The 25352-nt window shown below is 36.4% G+C and overlaps 1 protein-coding gene across 4 annotated transcripts in view; it reads right to left on the bottom strand.

Annotated features, from left to right (window-relative positions):
- GKAP1 (G kinase anchoring protein 1) overlaps positions 1-25352 on the bottom strand; it is an 85270-nt gene that overhangs the window by 24834 nt on the left and 35084 nt on the right. For 3 of the 4 annotated variants that reach the window (XM_059141212.1, XM_059141209.1, XM_059141211.1), the window contains exon 8: positions 2685-2838. The exons of the other annotated variant lie outside the window; for it this stretch is intronic. In XM_059141212.1, the coding sequence (XP_058997195.1) occupies positions 2685-2838 (154 nt within the window). The remainder of the gene's footprint in view (positions 1-2684; positions 2839-25352) is intronic. 4 annotated transcript variants of the gene reach the window in all.

Below are 25352 nucleotides of genomic sequence, written 5' to 3'. Positions count from 1 at the left end.
ATAAAAACTTTGTTCTCTGCTTTAAAACCTTCAAAAATTCTTTAGTGTCTACTAACTAAACCATAAATCAGGCCTTTGATCCTCCACAATCTTTTCCAACCTAACTTGCCAAACACACTATTCTCCTCAAAGGTCCTTCTGTTTTAATTAGGTTGGCTTATACTTCACTGCCTCCATACTCACAGCATTCTAGTTTCTTCTCCCTCACCTGTGCATATTCAAATTCTACTGTTCTGTACATTCCAATTCAAAAGCCATTTTTTCCTAAGAAAGCCATCTCTGATCTCCATTCCTGTGAATTACCATGGCACTTTACCAATATATCTTTTTTGAGACACAACATTTTCTACCGTGTACAAAAACAATTATATATTGAGTACTATGTACAACATACTCTGATAAAAATTTAAAATCTTAACTACTAATTAATTGCAACTCCTAACAATAGTACATGAGAGGCAAGTAATTTCTTCCCAATAGAAAAGAACTGATAAGCTACTGAAGCTGTATTTTGTGTTATTAGGTTTGATTGATTTCAAAGTCTTTGTTTTTGGTTTTGCTTTGGTTTTATTAGATCATTAACATTACTTGACTGAATTTTTATATGCCCAGATTTGTCCTACGAAGGATTTGAGACACCTATTTGCTGAAATACACAAATATAATTCTTTCTTCTTTTTTTTTTTAATCTTTTTTTTTTTTTTTAAGATTTTATTTATTTGTCAGAGAGAGAGATGGAGAGAGAGCGAGCATAGGCAGACAGAATGGCAGGCAGAGACAGAGCGAGAAGCAGGCTCCCTGCTGAGCAAGGAGCCCGATGCGGGACTCGATCCCAGGACGCCGGGATCATGACCCGAGCCGAAGGCAGCTGCTTAACCAACTGAGCCACCCAGGCGTCCCCAAATATAATTCTTTCTATCCAAAAATAATGAGATGGTTTAAAAAAATAAAAAAGATATGGACCACAAAGAGAAGAATCATAGTCGATGAAAAAAGAAGCAGCACATATCCTAACCATAAATGCTAACCTTGTTGCATGGATCATACATAAAATTTGACAGTCAAGGCAAAACTTCAAAACATTAAATTTAATTCAATGTTAGAAAGGAAAAAGTTCACAAGTACTTCTTGTACAGGCAAGGATTTCCTGCCACTAAGTTGAAAATAGATTTCCATGCAGAATTATGTTAGTGTTATTTATAAACCCATCTTACTGTTGCATTAGAATAAAAAGGGTCTGACTTCTTTTGTGTCCTATATAACACAACACAGTTGGGTGTTTAATTCGTTGAGTGACTGAATTTATCAATCTTAATGAAACAAAGAGCTCATGTCCACTGGAGAATAGGAGGATGGGAAATGGGCTTTTAGATTTTGGAACAGCCACTCTAGGAATCTGTCAAAGTCAAATTGTACAGAATTGCTGAATCATTTATATTGTACATCTGAAACTGTAGGTTTATTATAGTTTGATTTAAAAAAAAAAAAAAGAAAAGAAAAGAAAGGTGAACCAAAGGACTGTTATGTGGAAATGAAGACCTGGCAAAAGTTACATTGCACTGATTTTTGGAACAGAACAGTAGCATTGTCTTAAAATATGTATGTATTTTCCAGCAACACCTGGCAGCCCAGGAATTAAATCAGAATAGGGAAAGTGGGCAATAATGCGAAAACCAGTGCTGTGCACCTACAGGGGAAGAAGAGAAAACCAAGGAGGTAAAGGGAAAGCACTACTGCTGAACACCACTGAAACTGCTCACTACAAATTTCAGGCTGAGAAGTTATTGATGGATTGGAGGTCAATACATGGTAAAGAAAACGTACAAGCTTAAGAATAAGTTAGACCCAAAAAGGGGGGGTAAATAAAACAGAAGACTAGCAGTTGTGGTGAGAAAAATAAATGCAGACTTATAGGTCTCTTTTGATGAGATCTTTTCTTTCTTTTTAGTTTTTGAGTAATGTATTTAAAATGTGAATACCATTTTTAGCTTGCGGACAAGAGCTTACAACCCCTGGTCTACAGATTAAAATTCCAACTTCTTTGTTCCCCTTAAAAAGACCTTCATAATCTAAACCCAAGCTATTTCCCTGGCCCTGTCACCCCAGCCTCACACTCTGTGCATCTCAGTGCAGAACCTTCTATTTCCTGAATATTCAGTCTAAGGCTTGTGCAGCTCTTGACCTCTGCTCTTGCACTTCCCATAGAGTCCCTCCATTTCTCTGCTTACAGTTTATTCATCATTCAATGTGTATCCCAAATGTCAATTCTTCAGACACCTTTCACAATTCACAACTAGGAGGGAGCTAGTACCTTCTCTATTCAAAACCTCATTTGTATTGTTAATCTCTCTCTCCAGCCTTCATCATGCTGAATGATTTCTCTATAGGACTGCCTCCTCTTATCCCCACTGCTCTGAGTATCTAAGTGAAGGGCAGTCTCACCCATCTCAGTTTTCCCACTCCCCTATACTGGTGCCTAACAGTACACAGCACACACTTGATAAATATTCAATGAATGGGGTACCTCATACTTGTTAGTAGAAGTATCTATGCATGATAATGACTAATATCCTAAAACTGTAGCATCATATCATCATAATTGGATTCTACTGTTTTAAGTTTTTTTAAAAAAGGAAAATTGCATTTTAATTTCACTATGATTTTAAGAGAATTTTCTATTTTACATGCCTGGTTGTGTTCATGAGCTGCGCAATTATCTGTTCCATTATATTCTGTAAGCTGTTCTCTTCTTTTTTCTCTAATAAGAATTTTATGAACATCATCTTCCAGTCTATTGAAGAATCCTCCATCATGTGATAAAGTCTGAGAACTCAATTCCTGTCAAAAATGAATTATGATTTACTATGATTCAACACAAAAGTATATTCATTTAATAAACCTAGTCAGCCACCAGAAGGTTGGAGAATGAAAGAAAAATGGTAACTAGGAGACAATCAACCATCTGATTCTTCTCTATCTCCAGAAGAAAAACATTAGAGACACATTCTTAAATGTCCTTTTCTTCTTATTCTTTTTTTTTTTTTAGGTTGGGTATTGCTTGATTTAAAAAAATTTTTTTTATCCATCTACTGTATAATTTGCCCATTTAACAAGCACATTTCCATGGCTTTTAATATATCCAGAGTTGTGCAACCTTTTATCAGCCCCCAAAACAAGCCCTGAACTTTTAGCAGTCATTCTCCATTTCTTCCTAATACCTACCCCCCTCAGTTTCCCCTGCACAACACTTATCTACAGTCTGTCTGTATAGATCTGCCTTTTCTGGACATCTGATATAAATGAAACCATATAATATGTGGTCTTTTGTGACTAGTTTCTTTTACTTAGTACAATGTTTTCAAAGTTCACCTATATTATAGCATGTATCAGTACTTCAGTTCTGCAAATAATATCTCAATGATGGATACATGATATTTTACATCTCCATTCATTGGTTGATGCACATTTGGGTGGTTTCCACTTTTGGACTACTATGAATAATGCTACTATAAACATTCAAGAACAAGTTTTTGTGTGGCTATGTTTTCAGTTCTCTTGGGTATATATGTATAAGTACAACTGCTGGAACATATGGTAACTCTGTGTTTAATTTTTTGAGGAATTGCCAGATAGTTTTCCAAAGTGGCTGCACCATTTTACAGTCCTATCAGTAGCATAGGAAGGTTCTAATTTCTTCACATTCTCACCAACACTTGCCTTTATCTATCTTTATTGATCACAGCCATCCAAGTGAGGGTCAAGTGGTATCTCACTGTGGCTTTTAGCTGCATTTCCCTATGGCTAATGGTGCTGAGCATCTTTTCATGTGCTTATTGGATATTTTTATATCTTTTTGGGAAAATGTCTACTGAGATCCTTTGCCCACTTTTTAACTGGATTTGTTTTCTACTTTTGACTTTTAAGAGTGCTTTATATATTCTAGATACAAGTCTCTTATCAAATATATGATTGGGAAATATTTTCTCCCACTCTGTGGGTTTTCCTTTCATGTTCCTTTTTTTTTTTTTTTTAAAGATTTTATCTATTTATTTGAGGGAGAGAGAGAGTTCCAGCATGAGCAGGGGAGGGAGAGAGAGAGGGAGAAGGAGAAATAGACGCCCCACTGAGCAGGAAGCCTGATGTGGACTCTGGGATCACGACCTGAGCCAAAGGCAGGCACTTAACCGACTGACCCACCCAGGTGTCCCATCCTTTCACATTCTTGGTAGTATCCTTTGTATTACAAAATTTCTGAATGTTGACAATGTCCAATTTATGCAAGAAACTACTACTTTACTCAAGGTTCTGAAAATTTACTCTTATAATTTCTTCTAAGAGCTTTATCATTTTAGCTCTTTTAGACATTCAGGTCTATAATCCACTTTGAGTAATTTTTTTGTGTGTTTGGGGTGAACAAAGGATCCAAACTTATTCTTCAGCATGTGGATATCCAGCATTATTTGTTGAGAAGATTATTTCTTCCCCACCAAGTTGTCTTGGCATTCTTGTACAAGATCAACTGACCATAAATTTAAGAGTTTCTTTCTGGATTCAATTCGGTTCTGTCAACCTACAGGTCTACTCTTATGCCATACCACACTGCCTTGACTAATGTAGTTCTGTATTGCTCCATCTTGCACATTACATTTAAAAAATATTTTCTACATAAATTCTACATATTCATTATAAAGAGATAAGATTTTATCACAATCTACTCAATTACATTAAATTAGATATTGTACATGTTCTCAATTAAGGTAGCATTTCTTCTCCAACTTTTTATCATAGAGAGAATGAAAGGGGTGCCTGGGTGCAGTCAGTTAAGTGTCTGACTCTTGGTTTCAGCTCAGGTCATGATCTCAGAGTTGTAAGACTGAGCCCAGTGCTGGGCTCTGTGCTTAGCAGAGTCTGCTTGAGATAGTCTCTCTCCCTCTCCCCCATATCCATTCTCTCTCTCAAATAAATCTTTTAAAAAAAATAGAGAGACTGAAGAAAATACTCTTCTTACTCTCATTAGTTTCATATATGTCCAACAGTCTTGAACTATAACACTCAAACTTTACCCATTTTAACTGTATTTGTAAGCAAATAACCCAAAAGTTCAAATTCGTTTCCCTATATATTATCTTAGAAAGTATTTGAAAGAAACAAAAATGTGGATCACTTCTTAATAAACAAATATTAAAAATATTTGTGCAGCACATTGTATTTTACAAAGCACTCATGTAAAGCATCACTTTGACTCTAACATCATAAGAGATTGATAGTGCAAGAATTATTATTATTCACTAAAGTTAAATAACTTGCCCATGAGTTAATCCATTGCTAAGTGCTACACATACAACTCAAAGTCTACTGCTTCATAAAATATGGCCAGTACATTCTAGTAAGATTTCACTTTAAATAATAACTACAACAATGCTTAAAACAGTGCTAAGCTTCTACTCCTGGGTATTTACTCCCAAAGATACAGATGTAGTGAAAAGAAGGGCCATCTGTACCCCAATGTTTATAGCAGCAATGGCCACGGTCGCCAAACTGTGGAAAGAACCAAGATGACCTTCAAAGGACGAATGGATAAGGAAGATGTGGTCCATATATGCTATGGAGTATTATGCCTCCATCAGAAAGGATGAATACCCAACTTTTGTAGCAACATGGATGGGACTGGAGGAGATTGTGCTGAGTGAAATAAGTCAAGCAGAGAGAGTCAATTATCATATGGTTTCACTTATTTGTGAAGCATAACAAATAGCATGGAGACATGGGGAGCTAGAGAGGAGAAGGGAGTTGGGGGACATTGGAAGGGGAGGTGAATCATGAGAGACTATGGACTCTGAAAAACAATCTGAGGAGTTTGAAGGGGTGGGGGGGTGGGAGGTCGGGGTACCAGGTGATTCTTATTATAGAGGGCACGGATTGCACGGAGCACTGGGTGTGGTGAAAAAATAATGAATACTGTTATGCTGAAAATAAATAAAAAATAAATTAAAAAAAAAAAAAAAAAACCACAGTGCTAAGCTTCTATGGAAGGAATAAAAGGATGGCAACTAACTGGCCTCTGGATTTCACTTCTTTAAAGAGTGCAATTCCGGCCAGTGTCCTCTGTTATGTGATTGACACTACCATCACCAGCATGCCCATCCCAAAGGTACTCCGCCCTTGGGTATTTTTCAGCGAGGCAGAAAATTTCTTTATAGAGTAAGAACAGAATTTTTCAAAAGACAGTTTGATGAGAAACTAGGGAGAAAAGCAGCAAAAACAAATTACCCACAATTCCCCCTAAAACACCCACCCCCAAAAAGACAAAAAAGTGGCAAATGTAAGAACACATGTTCTTTAAAAAGTTGGGCCAATTCAATTTCAATATAATTCAAATACTGAACATCTATTATGTGCCAAGTAAACAGCAAAAAAGACAGTATGGTATTTGTTTAAGTATAGCCTTACAGATTACTGGAACATAATTGAGAGTTTAGACATAAGCCTGCACATCTATGGTCAGTTTTTCCCCCCAAAGATTGTACTTATTTATTTGAGAAAGAGAGAGCATGAGCAGGGGAAAAGGACAGAGGGAGAGAGAAAAGCAGGCTCCCCATTCAACATGGGGCCTGATTGCAGGACCCTTAGTCCATGACCTGAGCCGAAGGCAGACATTTAACTGACTAAGCCACCCAGGTGCCCCTGCTCAGTTTACTTTTTACAAATGAATAAAGTACTTCATTAAGGAAACAAGAGTGTTTTCAACAAGTTGTGCTAGGAGAACTGGATATACACATTTCAAAAAGTGAATGTGGCCTCTTTTTTCACACCATACACAAAAATTAACTCAAAAAAGAATCAAAGAAGATTCTGAGAAGATTGAGAAAGAAGCACCAGGAATCTGTCTCCTCATCTAGACAACAATTGCACTGGCAGAATCTCTGAGATGTGACTGCTTTAGAACTTTGAAATCTGTTGAAGGCTTGCGACTTTCAGGACAAGATGGGAATGGTAAACGAACGTTAATTTTGGTTAACGTTGGTTAATTTTAGCTTTTAGCACAGTAGCAGCTACTCATTCCCCAAACTCAGCCACATGGCAGACCACTATGTGAATGTTTGTAGAGCAGCTTGCACAGTTTATGGGAACTAGGGTATTCAAAAAGGACCCTGTCCTCCAAACAAAGGGAAGGTGCTCTCGTTACTGATTGCGCTCTGACCGCAGAAGTGCGAAGAGACAAAGAGGCAGGCAACCATTGTAATCATACCTCTTCAAATAGTAGCAAGCCTGACTCCCTCCAGCTGAATTGACTTCTACTGGATTTAGAGCATTAGTGCCCTTTTTTCCTACCTTCATTTTTTACATTTTCACTTTAGGGACCCAGACATTAAAAACTAGGTCATCGTGGGGTGCCTGGGTAGCTCAGTCGTTGAGTGTCTGTCTTGGGCCCAGGTCACGACCCCAGGGTTCTGGGATCGAGCTCTGCATCAGGCTCTCTGCTTGGTGGGAAGCCTGCGTCTCCCTCTCCCACTTGGCTCTGCTTTGTGTTTCCTCTCTCACTGTCAAATAAATAAATAAAATCTTTTAAAAAACAAAAACTAGGTCATCTGAAAACGAATGCCTATAAGGGGATAATTAGAAAGTAACTGTGCGTGTCCATGGAAAAGGGCTCAGAAAAGACCGAAGAAATTAAGTATACACCTTATCTTCATACCTGGAACACAGACCACCTATAACAATCATAAAAACAAAAATAATTAAAAAACACCACTCCCTGAGGAAGGAGGAGACTTTGATCTCCAGAGTTTCCACATTATTAGGTTAAAATATCTAGCATTTGACAAAAAAAAAAAAATCACAATGTACTCAAAGAAATAGAGAAGTATGGCCCATTGAGAGGCATAAAATAAATCAACAGAAACTGTCCCTGAAAAAGACTTCTGCAGTTATGTGAGACAAAGGCTTTAAAACAACTGTCATAAAGATGCTCAAAGAACAAAAGGAAGTTGTGGAGAAAAACAAACAAAATAATGTGTGAACAAAATGGAAATATCAAGAGACAGAAAACCTAAAAAGATTTTTAAAAAATCCTGGATTTGAAAAGTACAACTACTAAAATGACAAAGGCAGAGTTGAGTAAGCAGAAGAAAGAATCAGTGAACCTAAAGACAGGACAATGAAAATTATGTAGGCAGAAAAATAAATGAAGAAAAGCAAACAGAGTCTAGGATACCATCAAGGAACCAACATGCACAGTGAGGGGATCTCAGAAGGAGATGAGAGAAAAGAGCATAGAGAGTATTTTAAGAAATAGTGGCTCAGGCACCTGGGTGGCTTAGTGGGTTAGGCCCTCTGCCTTTGGCTCAGGTCATGGTCCTGAGGGTCCTGGGATGGAGCCCTGCATCAGGCTCTCTGCTCAGCAAGGAGCCTGCTTCCCCTTCTCTTTCTGCCTGCCTCTCTGCCTACTTGTGATCTCTGTCTGTCAAATAAATAAAAATAAATTAAAAAGAAATAGTGGCTCAACTTTTTTTACACCACACACAACAATAAATTCAAAATGGATGAAAGACAGAAATATCCACAGGAAACCATCAAAATCCTAAAGGACAGCACAGGCAGCAACCTCTCTGACCTTGGCCACAGCAACTTCTTACTAGACATATATCCACAGTCAAGGAAAACAAAAGCAAAAATGAAATACTGGGGCTTTATTAAGATAGAAAGCTTCTGCATAAGAAGGAAACAATGAACAAAACTAAAAGGCAACTGACAAAATGGGAGAAGATATTTGCAAATGACATATCAGATAAAGGGCTAGTACCCAGAATCTATAAAGAACTCATCAAACTCAACATTCAAAAAATAAATAATCCAGGGTATCTGGGTGGCTCAGTGGGTTAAGCCTCTGCCTTCCGCTCAGCTCATGGTCTCAGGGTCCTTGGATCAAGGCCCACATTGGGCTCTCTACTCAGCAGGGAGCCTGCTTCCCCCTCTCTCTCTGCCTGCTGCTCTGCCTACTTGTGATCTCTCTCTCTCTCTCTGTGTCAAATAAATAAAATCTTAAAAAATCATAAAATAAAAAATGAAAAAATAAATAATCCAGTTATGAAAATGGGCAGAAGGCATGAACTAACATTTCTCCAAAGAATACATAAAAATGGCTAACAGACCATATAAAAATGCTCAGTGTCACTCATCAAGGAAATACAAATCAAAACCATGGTAAGATACCATCTCATACCTGTCAGAATGGCTAAAATTAACAACTCGGGAAAACAACAGAGGTTGGCAAGGATGTGGAGAAAGAGAAGAAAAGTCTTAGTAAGAAAGTTTTACACTATTGGTGGGAATGCAAACTGGTGCAGCCACTGTAGAGAACAGTATGGAGGTTCCTCAAAAAGTTAAATATAGAACTGCACTGCAACCCAGCAATTGCACTATGAGGTATTTATCTAAATACAAAAGTGCTAATTCGAATGGGCACATGCACCCCAGTGTTTACAGCAGCACTATCAACAATAGCCAAATTATGGAAAGAGCCCAAATGCCCAACAACTGATGAATCAATAAAGAAAAGAATATGTGGTGTGTATGTGTGCGTGTGTGTGTGTATATATGAATGTATATGTGTGTATGTGTATGGATATTACTTGGCCATCAAAAAGAATGAAATCTTGGGGCACCTGGGTGGCTCAGTGGGTTAAAGCCTCGGCCTTCGGCTCAGGCTTTAACCCACTGAGTCCGGGGATCAAGCCCCACATTGGGCTCTCTGCTCAGCGGGGAGCCTGCTTCCCTTCCTCTCTCTGCCTGCCTGTCTACTTGTAATCTGTCTGTCAAATAAATAAATGAAATCTTAAAAAAAAAAAAAAATGAATGAAATCTTGCCATTTGCAACAACATGGATGGAACTAGAGTATATCATGCTAAGCAAAATAAGTCAATTAGAGAAAGACAAATACCATATGATTTCACTCATATATGATATTTTAGAAACAAAACAGATGAATACAGAAGGGAAGAAAAATAAAATAAGATAAAAATCGAGGGGCCCCTGGGTGGGTCTGTGGTTAAGTGTCAGATTCCTGGTTTTGGCTCAGGTCCTAATCTCAGGGTCAAGGGATTGAGCCCCACATTGGGCTCTGCACTCAATGTGGAGTCTGCTTGAGATTTTCTCCCTCCCTCTCCCTTTGCCCCTCCCCCTACTCACCCTTTTTGTCAATAAATAAAATCTTAAAAAAAAAAAAAGATAAAAACAGACAGGGAGGCAAACCATAAAAGACTCTTGACTGGGGCACCTGGGTGGCTTAGGTTAAGTTTCTGCCTTTGGCTCAGGTCATGATCTCAGCGGCCTGGGATTGAGCCCTATGTTGGGTTCCCTGATCAGTGGGGAGTCTGCTTCTCCCTCTGCCCCTCCCCCTGCTCATGTACTCCCCCCTCAAATAAAATAATAAAATAAAATAGACTCTTAATTATAGAGAACAAACTGAGGGTTGCTGGAAATGAGGCAGGTGGGGGGATGGGCTAAATGGTCAATGAGCATTAAGGAGGGCACTTGTGATGACCACTGGGTGTTACATGTAAGTGATGAATAACTAAATTTTGCTCCTGAAACCAATACTACACAATATGTTAACTAATTTGAATTTAAATGAAATGGGAAAAATGTAGCAGAAAACTTCCCAAATTTGATGAAACACATGAGTATAAACATTTAAGAAGCTCAAAGAAGCTTCCACATTAAGATGAACTGAGAGAAAGCCATGCCAAGACCCATTATAAACAAACCTGCAAGGGCCACCTTGGTGGCTCAGTCAGTTGAGTGTCAGACTCTTGGTTTCAGCTCAGATCATGATCTCATGGGCTGTGGGACTGAGCCCTGCATTGAGCTCTGAGATCAGCAGGTAGTCTGCTTGAGATTCTCTCCCTCTGTCCCTTCCCAGCTCTCCCCCCTCTCTCTAATAAGTAACTCTCAAAAAACAAGACAACTTTTCAAAAGACAAACACAAAGAAAAAAATCAGTGAAAAGAAGTGAATTATCACATACAAGGGATATTTACTAAGACCATTAGCAGATTTCTCTTCAGAAACTTTGGCTCCCAGAAGACATGGGCCAATATATTTGAATGCTAAAAGATAAAAACCTTTGAACCAATTATTTTATACGTGGGAAAACTGTCCTTCAAAAATGGAGGGGTGCCTGTGTGGCTCAGTCAGTTAAATGTCTGACTTCCCTAAGGTCATGATCTTGTGGTCTTAGGATGGAGCCCTGCACCTGGCTCCACACTCAGTGCGGAGTCTGCTTGAAATGCTCTCTCTCTTTTACCCTTGCCCCGCCCCTGCTCATGCTCTCTCTAATAAAAAAATATAATCTTTAAAAAAATTGAAGGAGAAATTGAGACATTCCCAGATAAGTAAAAACTGATATTGTGAACACCAGAATTGCTCTGCAAGAAATGGCCAAGGGAGTCCTGGCAAAGTGGGAAGGACAGATATTAGACAGTAACTCAGAGCCATAGAGAGAAATATACATCTATATAAAGGTAAATATATGGGCAGTTATAAAAGTTGATATTACCACAACAATGACATTTAATCATATTTTTTGTTTTTGACATGATTTAAAAGATTAATACATTTAATGAAAAAAATTAGTGTAAAAGGTAGTATTACTATAACTTTGGCTTGTAACTCCAAATCTTGTTTCCTATATAATTTAGGAGACTAATGCACTTAAAATAACCATTAGTTTATGTTTTGGGGCATACAATGTATGAAGATGTTATTTTGTAACATCAACAACTGAAAGGGCTAGGAATGGCAGTGTAAAGGAGCAGAGTTTTGTATGTTAATGAAGTTATGCTGCTGTAAATTCAAATTAGAGTGTTATAATTCAGGATATTAAATTTAATCCTCATGGTAATCACAAAGAAAATAACCAAAGAATATACACAAAAGGAAACAAGAAAGGAATTTAAACATTTCACTACAAAAAATCAACTACACACAAAAGAAAACAGTAATGCAGGAAATGAGGGATAACAAAGCTATAGGGCATTTAAAAAGCAAACAGCACACTGATAGAAGTTCCTCATTAGCCATAATTACTTTAAATGTAAAATGGATTAAACTCCCTAATCAAAAGACATAGATTGGCAGAATGAATAAAAACAAACATCCAACTATATGGTCTCTACCAGAGACTTACGTGGGATCAAAAGACACAAACAGGTTGAAAGTGAGGAGTGGAAAAAGATATTCTGTGCAAATATTAACCAAAAGAAAGCTGGAGTGACTATACTAATATTAGTCAAGAGAGACTTTAAAATCAAAAAAGGTTACAAGAGACAAAGACAGACATTACATTTTAATAAAGGGTTTAACACAGCAAGAAAATATAACAATTATTAATATTTACATATGCAATGACAGACCATAAAGATACATTAAGAAAAACCTGACAGAATTGGAGAAATAGGCAGTTCAATAGTAGTAGAAACTTAAATACCCCACTCAAAATAATGAAGAGAATAACTGGGCAGAAGTAAGGAAATAAAGAATTTAATACAGTAAATCAACGAGATCTATCAAATACATACAGAACACTTCTCAACCATAATAATATACACATTCTTTTCAAGGGCACTTGGGATATTTTCCAGAAGAGCCCACATATAGGACCACACATGAAGTCTCCACAGATTTTAGAAGGTATTATACAAAGTATATTCTCTGACAATGGGAAAGAGTTAGAAACCAACAACATTAGGTGGATAATTTACAAAATTACAGAAATTAAACAACATAGTTTTAAACAACCAATGGATCAAGAACAAAATCACAAGGGAAATTAGAAAAATACTTAGGGACAAATGAAAACCCAAAGACACCACACTAAAACTTACAGAATGCAGCAAAAGCAGTGCTAAGGGAAATCAAAGCAACAACTCAACTTTACAACTTAAGGAACTAGAAAAAGAAGAAAAAACTAAACCCAAAGCTAGCAGAAGAAAGGAAATGATAAAAATTAGAACAGGTACACAAGACAGAGAATAGAAAAATATCAGAGAAAATTAAAGAAACCAAAAGTTGGTTCTTCAAAGAGGTTAACAAAATTGACAAATCTTGAGCTAGAAGCATGAAGAAAAGACTCAAATTACTAAAGTCACAAATGAAAATGGGAACATTACCACTGGTTCTACAGAAATAGGATAAGAAAGTACTATAAACAACTGCATGCCAAATAAACTGGATAACCTAGATGAAACAGACAAATACCTAGAAACAAAAACCTACCAAGACTAAATCATGAAAATAGAAAATCTGAATAGGCCTATAACTACTACAGAGATTTTATCAGTAATCAAAACTCTACTAACAAAGAGCCCTGGACCCGACTGTTTCACTGGTGAATTCTACCAAATATTTAAAGAGCTAGTATCAATGCTTCTTAAACTCTTCCCCCAAAAATGAAGAAAACATTTCCTAACTCATTTTTAAAGGCAGCATAACCCTGATACCCAAGCTAGATAATGACACTACATGAAAACTATAGACCAATGTCTCCTAAAAATATAAATGCAAAAATCCTCAATCAAATACTAGCAAACAGAATTCAACAGCTAATTGAATTACACACCATGACCAAGTCAACCCATGGAAAGAAAAAAAAAATTGCAAACCATATATCTGATAAGGGATTAGTATTCAGAATTTATAGAGAACACCTAAAATTCAATAATAATAACAACAAAGGGGCACTTGTGTGGCTCCGTCAGTTAAGTGTCCGCTCTGGCTCAGTTCATGATCTCAGGGTCCTGGGCTCAAGTCCTATATCAGGCTCTCTATTCAGCAGGGAGTCTGCTTCTCCCTCTCCCTCTGCCCCTCCCCCATGCTCTTGCTCTCTTGCTCATTCTCTGTCAAATAAATAAAGTCTTAAAAAAAAAAAAAAACCCAGTAACAACAACAAAAAAGTAATAATAACCCAATTTTTAAAAGGGCAAAGGAGGGCGCCTGGGTGGCTCAGTGGGTTAAGCCGCTGCCTTCGGCTCAGGTCATGATCTCAGGGTCCTGGGATCGAGTCCCGCATCGGGCTCTCTGCTCGGCAGGGAGCCTGCTTCCTCCTCTCTCTCTCTGCCTGCCTCTCTGCCTACTTGTAATCTCTCTGTGTCAAATAAATAAATAAATAAATCTTTAAAAAAAAAAAAAAAAAAAAAAAAAAAAAATAAAAGGGCAAAGGACTCAAATATACATTCCTTCTAAGGAGATATATGAATGCCAATAAGCACATGAAAAAATGTTTAACATCACTAATGATTAGGGAAACGCAAACCAAAATTACAACGAGGGGCACACGGGTGGCTCAATGAATTAAGCATCCATCTCTTGATTCAGCTCAGATCATGACCTCAGGGCCCTAAAATTGAGCCTCATATACAGAGCCCACTTAAGATTCTCTCCCTCCCTCCCTCTGCCCTATCCCGGGCCTGAATATGCACGTGCACTTTCTCTCAAAAACAAACAACAACAACAACAACAAAAACCCACTATAATAAGTTACCACGTCATATGCATTAGAATGGTGCTGTTCAGAAAACAAGTGCAGGCAAGGATGTGGAGAAATCTGAACTTTTGCACACTGTTCCTGGGAATATAGTACAGCCACTGTGTAAAACAGCATGACTATTCCTCAAAAAATTAAAAGTAGAATTTCCACATGATCCAGCAACTCCACTTCTGGGTGTATTCCCAAGACAACTAGAAGCAGGGTCACAGAGATATTTGTACAGCCATGTTCACACAGCACCATTCACGAGCTAGAACACGGAAGCAATCCAAGTGACCACTAACAGATGAATGGATAAGCAAAAGTATACAATGGAATATTATTCAGCCTTAAAAAGGAAATTCTGCAATAATGTGTAACATGGGAGAAACTTGAAGATGTTATACTAAGTGAAATAAGTCAGTCACAAAAAGACAAATACTGTATATGATTCTACTTATATGAGGTACTTAGAGTAGTTAGTCATAGAGACAGAATAGAATGGTGGTTGTCATGGGCTGTGGAGACAGAAGAATGGGGAGTTATTATTTATAAGATGCAAAGAGTTACAGGGATGGATGGTGATGCTGCTGCACAACAGTATGAATGCAGTTAATATCACTGAACTATACACTTAAAAATGGTCAAGATGGTAAGCTTTATGTTAGGAGTATTTTGCCACAATAAAAAAAATGGATCATAGACTTTAAAGGAATAACTAAAACTATAAAACTTCTAGGATAAATCATTGTGGACCTGGGTAAGGCAAGTGCTATTAAACGAATACCAAAAGCACAATCCCTAAAAGAAAAAAAAATGATAATCTAGACTTCATCAGAATTGGAAACTTTTATGTTTCAAAAGACAACATTAAGAAAATAAAAAGGCGGGGCACCTGGGTGGCTCAGTGGGTTAAGCGTCTGCCTTTGGCTCAGGTCATCATCTTGGGGTCCTAGCATCAAGCCCCACATTGGGCTCCCGGCTCAGTGGGAATTCTGCTTCTCAGTCTCCCTCTGCCCCTCCCCCCTCACCTGTGTGAGCACGTACTCTCAAATAAATAAAATCTTAAAAAAAAAAAGGCAAATCCCATCCTGTGAAAGAATATTTACAACTCATATATTTGGTAAAGAACATGTATCCAGGGGCGCCTGGGTGGCTCAGTGTGTTAAAAGACTGCCTTCAGCTCAGGTCATGGTCTCAAGGTCCTGGGATCGGGCCCCACATTGGGCTCTCTGCTCAGCAGGGAGCCTGCTTCCCCTTCTCTCTCTGCCTGCCTCTCTGCCTACTTGTGATCTTTCTCTGTCAAAATAAATAAATAAAATTTAAAAAAAAAAAAGAACTTGTATCCAGAATGTGTAAAGGAATCTCAAAAAAAAAAAAAAAAAAGATGACACACTTTAAAAATGGGACAAAATATGTGAATAGACATTTCACCAAAGAAGACATAAAGACTGGCCGATGAGTGCATGAAAAGATGGCTCAAAATCACTAGTCATAGGAAAATGCAAATTAAAACGAGATACACTACGTACCCACTAGTATGACTATAATCAAAACAAGAAACAATATCAAGTGTTAGCAGGGATGTGGAGAAACTGGAACCCTCATACATCACTTTTGGGAATGAAAAATGGTACACTCTGGAAAACAGCTTGACCATACAATGCAGCAATTTCACTAAGTATCCACCTAAGAGAAATGAAACAAGTATCTACACAAAGACATGTATGAAATATTCACAGCAAATCCCACCACTTATTGAATTAACATTCACACAATGAAATGCTATTCAGCAATGAAGTGAGATGGACTACTGACACATACTATAATGTAACATGGACAAATCTTAAAAATGGACTATGGTTATGGTTGCAGTTTTTCAAATTCATTATAAGCTACTATATTGAATTATACACTTAACAAAGGGTGAATTTTATAGTATGTAAGTTATAACTCAATAAGACTTTTTTTTAAAAGAACATCCATGATAGCACCATTTTACTTAAAAACTAGAACATTACTAGGACCTTGTGCCCTACTGTAAGAGTAACTGTTAACATGAATTTAGTGTTTACTATTTCCATATTTTATTGGTTTTATTAGATGTCACTAAACAATATACATTTTTATTTTAATTTAATTTTTTCAGTGTTCCAAGATTCATTGTTTATGCACCATACCCAGTGCTGCATGCAATATGTGCCCTCCTTAATACCTACCACCAGGCTCACGCAAACCCCCAACCCCTTCTCCTCCAAAACGCTGTTTGTTTCTCAGATTCCACAGTCTCTCATAGTTCGTCTCCCCCTCCAATTTCCCTCAATTCACTCTTCCTTTCCTTCTATCCCTCAGAAGGATGAATACCCAACTTTTGTATCAACATAGACAGGACTAGGGGAGATTATGTTGAGTGAAATAAGTCAAGCAGAGAAGATTAATTATTATATGGTTTCACTTACTTGTGGAAAAACAGTCATTTCGCATGAGTTTTGGAGATTTTTTTAAATTTAAAAAATTATTTATAAAAAAATTTTACTTACAAAGTTAGACATTTTTATGGTTTTTGAAAAATGCTTGATTTTGTAAAATGCTTGATGTCTCTTAACTACATTTAAAATTTTCTATCCTTTGAGACAGCAAGAAAACAAGACAACCACCTTTTTTAAAAAAGATTTTATTTATTTATTCGATAGAGACACAGCAAGAGAGGAACACAAGCAGGGGGAGTGAGAGAAGGAGAAGCAGGCTTCCCGCCAAGCAGGGAGCCTGATGTGGGGCTCAATCCCAGAACCCTGGGATGAGCCACCCAGGTACCCCCAACCATCTCCTTTTTAACCATGTGATAGGCGTTCTTTCTGTGTTTGAATAATAATATGAGTTGTGTTTTGAAAATATGTTCTCTCAATTGTGCCTCTTTTTACATTCTTATTGATATTGCATAATATTTTGATTCTGCCCAACAATTTTTTCATTTAAAAAAAATCCCTACCCCTGGTGATTCACAGACCTGTACCCCTGGGGATAAAAATATATGTTTATAAAAAATAAAAAATTAATAAATTCACAAAAAAATTTAAAAAAAAAAACTGTTTTTGAGAAAAAAAAATCCCTACCTAGACCTACAAATAAATTTTGTATTTTCTAGTTCTAAGGGCTGTACAATTGCCTTTCACACAGCAGTATTTAATCTAGTGGAACAGATTTGAATGTGTGATGAAAGACTGAGATCCAATTTGGTTTTTCCCAATATGACTAACAACTGTCCCTTGCTTTTCCACGTATAAGACATGATGTTAAGTAATAAGCACACTATGGAATTAGCACAGGAAAAAATCAGCCACTGAAAAATACAGAGAGATTGATGAATCTTGATGGATGAGGGAAATTGAGGAATCTTGATGAATGAGAGGTAATATATTAAATATGGGTTCTTCTTTAGGAGCTCTTCACTATTTTTTAGCCTTTGTTCTTCTATATTAGTAATTTGCTGAGTTCTTGGCGGGGGGAAGCTTTTAGGATTTTCATTGGAAATGCAAAAACAATTTGGGGAAAACTGTTACTTTCATTATAATAAAGCTTCTTATCCATACAAACAGCATGTCTTTGTATCTATGTAGGTCATCTTTGTCTTTCAATAAAATTTTACAATCTGTTCCATTAAGTTTCTGCATAACTTCTGTTAGATCTTTAGGTACCTTATAATATTTTGTTGCTTCTGTAAATAGCACCCTTTTAAGAAATAACTTTTCTTTCAACTTGCATAAAGAAAGCCCAATTCTAAGTTTTTGTTGTTTGAATTTTTAAATTGAGTATATTTGACACGCAACTATTGATTCAGGTGTACAACATAGTGATTCAACTTCTCTACGTGTAATGCTATGCTTACAAGTGTAGCTACCATCTGTCAACATACATTACTATTAGTGTATCATTGGCTATATTCCCTATGCTGTGCCTTTTATTCCTGTGACTTATTCATTCCATAAGTAGAAGCCTGTATCTCCCACTGCCCTTCACCCACTTTGCCCATCTCTCCACCCCACTCTCCTCTGGCAAACATCAGTTTGTTCTCTGTATTTGCAGGTCTGATTCTGCTTTTTGTTTGTTTCTTTATTCATTTGTTTTATTAAGTTCCACATACGAGTGAAATCATATTTGTCTTTCCCAGTCTGACTTATTTCACTTAACATAATATCCTTAGATCTATCCATGTTGAGAACATACAAAGCATATATACAGCCTGAAGAATAATTATGAAATGACATGCTTATAAGTTACTATCAAGGTAACAGAACTCTGCTAGCACCCGAGGATTCCATGCTTTTCTTTTCTTCATTAGAGATGTGATTATTTGAACTTTTTGTGATAATCTCTTTGATTTTATTGCCTGTCAAGGTATGCATGTATCTCTAAATGCATTTAATATTGCTTGTTTTTGAACTTTATATGGAATCATGTTGTTCCTGATAACAGTAAATTAGTCACTTTCAATGCTGATTAGTATTCCATTGACTAAATTTGCCATAGTTTGTTGTTCATTTCATGGTTGATGGACATTTAGATTCTTTATTTGTTTTGATCTTAATGAACAATGATGTTTTAAAGTCTTATATATGTACAGTGGTCCACATAAGCACATATTACCACAGAGCATGTACTCAGGAGTAAAAATACCAGGTTATGGGTTATGGGCATCTTCAATTTTATATGGTTTGGAAAACTAATGTTTCATGAAAATTTTTAAAATTTAATTTTTAATTATTTTTTTATCGTGGTGTAATTGACATAGAGCATATTAGTTTCAGGTGTCTAACAATTCATTGTAAATACTGCAAAATGATCACCACAGTAACTCTAATTAACATCTGTCACCATACAGTTACACAATTTTTTTTCAGTGATGGGAACATTTAACATTTCAAACATGCAATACAGTATTAACTGTAGTAACTATGCTATATTACATCTCTATGATTTATTCTGCAACTGGATATCTATACCTTTTGATTCCCTCCACCCATTTTGCCTACTCCTTCATCCGTAACTATGAGCTGGTTTTAAGGGCTCTGTAACTATGAGCGTGGTGTTAAAGGTTTTTGTTTTTTGTTTTTTTTTTAGATTCTGCATGTAAGTGAGATCATACATTATTTGTCTTTGACTTATCTCACTTAGCACAATGCCAAAGTCCATCCATGTTCTCATAAATGGCAAGATTTCATTCTTTTCTATGACTGAATATTTCATTGTACATACATATACTACAATTTCTTTATCCATTTTATCCACTCATCCATTGGTAAAACTTGTTTCTACATCCTGGCTCTTATAAATAATGCTGCACTGAACATGTGGGTGCATATACCTTCTCCAATTAGTGTTTTGTTCTCTTCAGATAAATAAACACAAATGGAATTGCTGGATCATATGGTAGTTCTACTTTTAATTTTTGGGGGAACCTCCATACTGTGTTCTATAGTGGCTGTACCAATTGATATTCCCATCAATGACGCCTGAGGGTTCCCTTTTCTCCACACCCTCACCAACATTTGTCATCTCTTGTCCTTTTGATGATAGCTCTTCTAACAGGTGTGAGGTGATGTCTTATTGTGGTTTTGATTTGCATTTTCCTGATGATCAGTAATGTTGAGCATCTTTTCATATACCTGTTGGCCATTTGTATGTCTTCTTTGGAAAAATATCTACTCATATCCTCTGCCCATTTCTTGGTGAATTGTTTGGGTTTTTTGCTACTGAGTTGTACAACTTCTTTGTATTTTTTGAACATTAACTCCTTATTAGATCTATGATTTGCAAATATTTTCTTCCATTCAGTAGATTACCTTTTCATTTTGATGATGGTTTCCTTTGGCATGCAGAAGTTCTTAGTTTGATGGCGCCCCAGTTGTTTATTTTTGCATTTATTGCCTCTGCTTTTGGGGTCAAATCCAAAAACTCATTGCCAACGGCAATGTAAAGTTTACCACCTATGTTTTCTCATTGGAATTTTTTTTTAAGTTGTAGCTGACATACAGTGCTACATTTGTTTCAGGTGTACAACACAGTGATTCAACAGTTCTATGTGTTTCACAATGTTCACCACAAAAGTGCAGTCACCATTCAGTGTTATATTATTGACTATATCCCCTATGCTGTACTTTTTATTCCTGTAACTTACTTATTTTATAACCGGAAGTTTGTACTTCAGTTTGTCCCATTTTTCTACCACCCTCCCATCTGGCAACTGCTAAGTTGTTCTCTGTTATGAATCTTCTATTTATGAGTTTTATTTGCTCATATTTTTAGATTTCACATATAAGTTAAATCATATGGTATTTGTCTTCCTTTGTCTGACTTATTTTACTTAGCATAACACCCACTAAGTTCATCATGTTACCACACTTGGCAAGATTTCACTGTGGTTTTTGTTTGTTTTTTGCTAACTCTTCTAGGAGTTTTAGGGTTTGGGGTCTTAGATTCAAGTATTTAATCCATTTTAAGTTAATTTTTGTGTATTGTATAAGATAGTGGTCCACTTTTCCCAGTACCATTTATTGAAGAGACTGTCCTTTCCCGATTGTATATTCTTGCTTCCTTTGTCATAAATTCACTGACCATTAGAACAAAATAGCCCAGAAACAGGCCAACCACCCAACCACGAGTGTAACCTTGATCTATAAGAAAGTGATGTGGAATAGTACTGGGTAAAGGATGAACTTTTTTAAAATACATGGTTTTGGGCAATTGAGTATTTTTATGGAAAAAAGATTAGATTATTTCTTCATATCATACATAAAAATTCACTCACAGTGGATTAAAGCCCTAAAAGTCAAAGGCTCTGTTAACAAAGCTTATAGGTGCTAATACAGGAATATTTTTATGACTTTAGGGCAGGAAAGACACAAAACCCACTAGCTTTAAATTTATAAATTGACTTCTTTCCATCAGAATATATTAGATAAATGAAAGGATGATCTTCAGAGTAGGCAAAGATTTTTTTCTAAAATAAGTCATTGAAAAATCTATAGAAAAGCAAGTACTCAGAAAAGAGGATATTTATATGGCTTAAAAATATATAAAAAGATGTTCAACCTCATTAGTAATCATGGAAATGCAAATTAAAACCACAAAGAGAATATTACTTAACCTCCAGTTTAGCCAAAATCCAAGCATCTGATGACTTGTGTGTGTTATGAAGAGGTAACTTGTTACAACCAGTTTTGTTCAACATAGTATTGGAAGTCCTAGCCAGGGCAATTAGGTGAGAAAAAGAAATAAAAGGCATCCAAATCAGAAAGTAAAACTGTCACTATTTGTAGATGGCATGATATTGGGTTTAGAAAAGGCCCAATAAAGACTCTACCAAAATACCATTAGAACTAATAAATTAATTCATTAACTTGCAGAATATGAAAGCAATATACAAAAATCGGTTGCATTTCTATATACTAATAATAACCTATCAGAGAAATTAAGAGAGCAATTCTTTCACAGTTGCATCAAAAAGAATAAAATACCTAGGCATAAGTTTAACAGAGGAGTTGAAAGACATGTAGACTCAAAACTATAAGACATTGATGAAAGAAGTTGAGGAAAACACAAATAAATGGAAAAATATCCCATGCTTATGGAGTGGAAGAATTAATATTGTTAATGTCCATACTACCCAAAGCAGATAAATGGTCTATTTATCTATCATTATGCCTATACCTTAGTGTATTAATTATTAATTTTCTAAGAAAATCTTGATATATGATTGGGCAAATTCTCCTTTTTCGTCATGAATGTTTTGATTATTTTTGGTCCTTTGCACTTGTACATTAATTTTTTTTTAGTTTAAAAACTAAATTGTCGGGGCACCTGGGTGTGGCTCAGTGGATTAAGCCGCTGCCTTCGGCTCAGGTCATGATCCCAGTGTCCTGGGATTGAGCCCCAAGCCCCGCATCGGGCTCTCTGCTCAGCAGGGAGCCTGCTTCCCCTTCTCTCTCTGCCTAACACTCTGCCTACTTGTGATCTCTCTCTGTCAAATAAATAAATAAAATCTTAAAAAAAAAAACAACTACTGGGTCATAGGGCAGTTCTATTTTCAACATTTTGAGGAACCTCCATGCTGTTTTCCAGAGTAGCTGCCCTATGACCCAGCAATTGCACTATTGGGTATTTACCCTAAAGATACAAACGTAGTGATCCAAAGGGGCATGTGCACCTGAATGTTTATAGCAGCAATGTCCACAATAGCCAAACTATGGAAAGAACCTAGATGTCCATCAACAGATGAATGGATCAAGAAGATGTGGTATATATACACAATGGAATACTATGCAGCCATCAAAAGAAATGAAAGCTTGCCATTTGCGACAACATGGATGGAACTAGAGCATATCATGCTTAGCGAAATAAGTCAAGCAGAGAAAGACAACTATCATATGATCTCCCTGATATGAGGAAGTGGTGATGCAACATGGGGGCTTAAGTGGGTAGGAGAAGAATAAATGAAACAAGATGGGATTGGGAGGGAGACAAACCATAAGTGACTCTTAATCTCACAAAACAAACTGAGGGTTGCTGGGGGGAGGGGGTTTGGGAGAAGGGGGTGGGATTATGGACATTGGGGAGGGTATGTGCTTTGGTGAGTGCTGTGAAGTGTATAAACCTGGTGATTCACAGACCTGTACCCCTGGGGATAAAAATATATGTATATAAAAAATTAAAAATTAAAAAAAAAAACTAAATTGTCAAAATGAAACAGAAACAGACTCAAATACAGAGAACTGGTGGTTGTGAGGGGGTGGGTGCATAAAATACATTAAGGAGATTAAGATGTACAAGCTACCAGTTATAAAATAAGTCATGGGGATTTAAATTACAGCATAGCGAACATTTTCAATAATATTGTAATAACTTTGTATAGTGACAGATTGTAACTTTACTTATTGTAGTAAGCATTTTGTAATGTGTACAAATATTGAATCATCTTATACTAATATAAAATATGTATTATCTTATATATCTTATATATATAGATATATCGTATACATCTTATATATAATATATTAATATATCATTATATATTATCTTGTACTAATATAAAACTAATATAATCTTGCAGGTGAACTTCACTAGTTAAAACTGCACTGATTTTACAGATTAATTTGAGAAAAAGTGATACCTTTATAATAATAAGTCAAGGTATATTCCTCTACCTGCTTGCAATAAAAGTTTTGTAATTTTCCCAATATAGGTCTTACACATTTTTATGAAGTTTATTCCTAGGTATCATTATATTACTGTAAAAAGCATTTTGATTTTAATTACAGTTAGTGGCATACAAAAATACAAATAATTACTGAAACTGTTTCTTCATCTATAGAGAAAGGAACTAAAGCAGGATAATAAAAAACCTTTTGTCAACCTTTGTACCAGGAATGCAAAAATAACTTCTCTTGTTTCACAAACTCTTATACCTCTAACAAGTCTAAAATGGTATATCCACTTTGGAAAATTCTTCAGTAGTTCCTTACAGTTAAACATAGATCCAGAGAATAAAAGACACAGCATAAGGAATATAGCCAATGATACTGTAACAGCATTGTATGGTGACAGATAGTAGCTTACACTTGTGGTGAACATATAACATATACCTTGTCAAATCACTATATAACCGAAACTAATGTAACATTGTGTGTCGACTATATTCAAATTTTTAAAAATGAAAGAAAAACAAATAAGCAAACATACATCTACCCCATGACATAACAATTTCATTCTTAAGTTTCTACCTAAGAGAAATTAAACATGTAAAGACTTGTACATGGATGTTCATAGCAGCATTATTCATAATTTAAAAAGTGGAAACAACCGGGGCACCTGGGTGGCTCAGTCGGTTAAGCATCTGACTCCTGATTTCAGCTCAGGTCTTGATCTCAGGGTTGTGAGTACAAGCCCTGCATTGGGTTCTAACACTGTGCAAGGAGGGTAGTTTAAAAAAAAAAAAAAAGGTGGACCGCCTTTGCTGCATCTCATAGGTTTTGGACTAAAGTGGAAACACCCCAAATATCCAAGTGATTAATGTGTAAATAAAATAAAATACAATGGAATACTATTAGTGATAAAAAGGGGGCACCTGGGTGGCTCAGTGAGTTAAGCCTCTGCCTTCGGCTCAGGTCATGGTCTCCGAGTTCTGGGACCTGCTCGGCAGGGAGCCTGCTTCCTCCTCTCTCTCTCTCTCTCTCTCTCTCTACTTTCTCTCTCTCTGTGCCTACTTGTCATTTCTCTCTGTCAAATAAATACAATCTTTAAAAAAAAAAAAAGGAATGAAGTACCAATAGATGTTACAATATGAATGAACTTAAAAAAAAAATCAGGCTTAATGTAAGAAATCTCAAAAACCACATTCTTGTGATTCCATTATTTTTTTAAAATATTTTATTTATTTATTTGACAGAGAGAGATCACAAGTAGGCATAGAAGCAGGCAGAGAGTGTGAGAGGGAAGCAGGCTCCCTGCTGAGCAGAGAGCCCAATGTGGGACTCGATCCCAGGACCCTAAGATCATGACCTGAGCCAAAGGCAACAGCTTAACCCACTGAGTCACCCAGGCGCCCCTTATGATTTCATTATATTAAATGTCCAGAACAGGCAAATCAATACAGATGATATAGCAGTTACCTAAGTTGGGGGAGGGGGTTAGGACAGAAGAGGTATGGGCAATAATTGATAAGAAGTATGAGGTTTGTTATGGGAATGACAGAATTATTCTAAAACTAGATTACAGTAATGGCTGTACAATTCTGTAAATATACTAAAATCAGCTGAACTATACACTTTAATGG

The sequence above is a fragment of the Mustela lutreola genome, chromosome 12 (genome assembly GCF_030435805.1).
Source record: "Mustela lutreola isolate mMusLut2 chromosome 12, mMusLut2.pri, whole genome shotgun sequence".
Classification (NCBI taxonomy): Eukaryota; Metazoa; Chordata; class Mammalia; order Carnivora; family Mustelidae; genus Mustela; species Mustela lutreola.
Note: the sequence above shows the minus strand (reverse complement) of the source record. Positions and strands in the feature narration are given on the sequence as shown.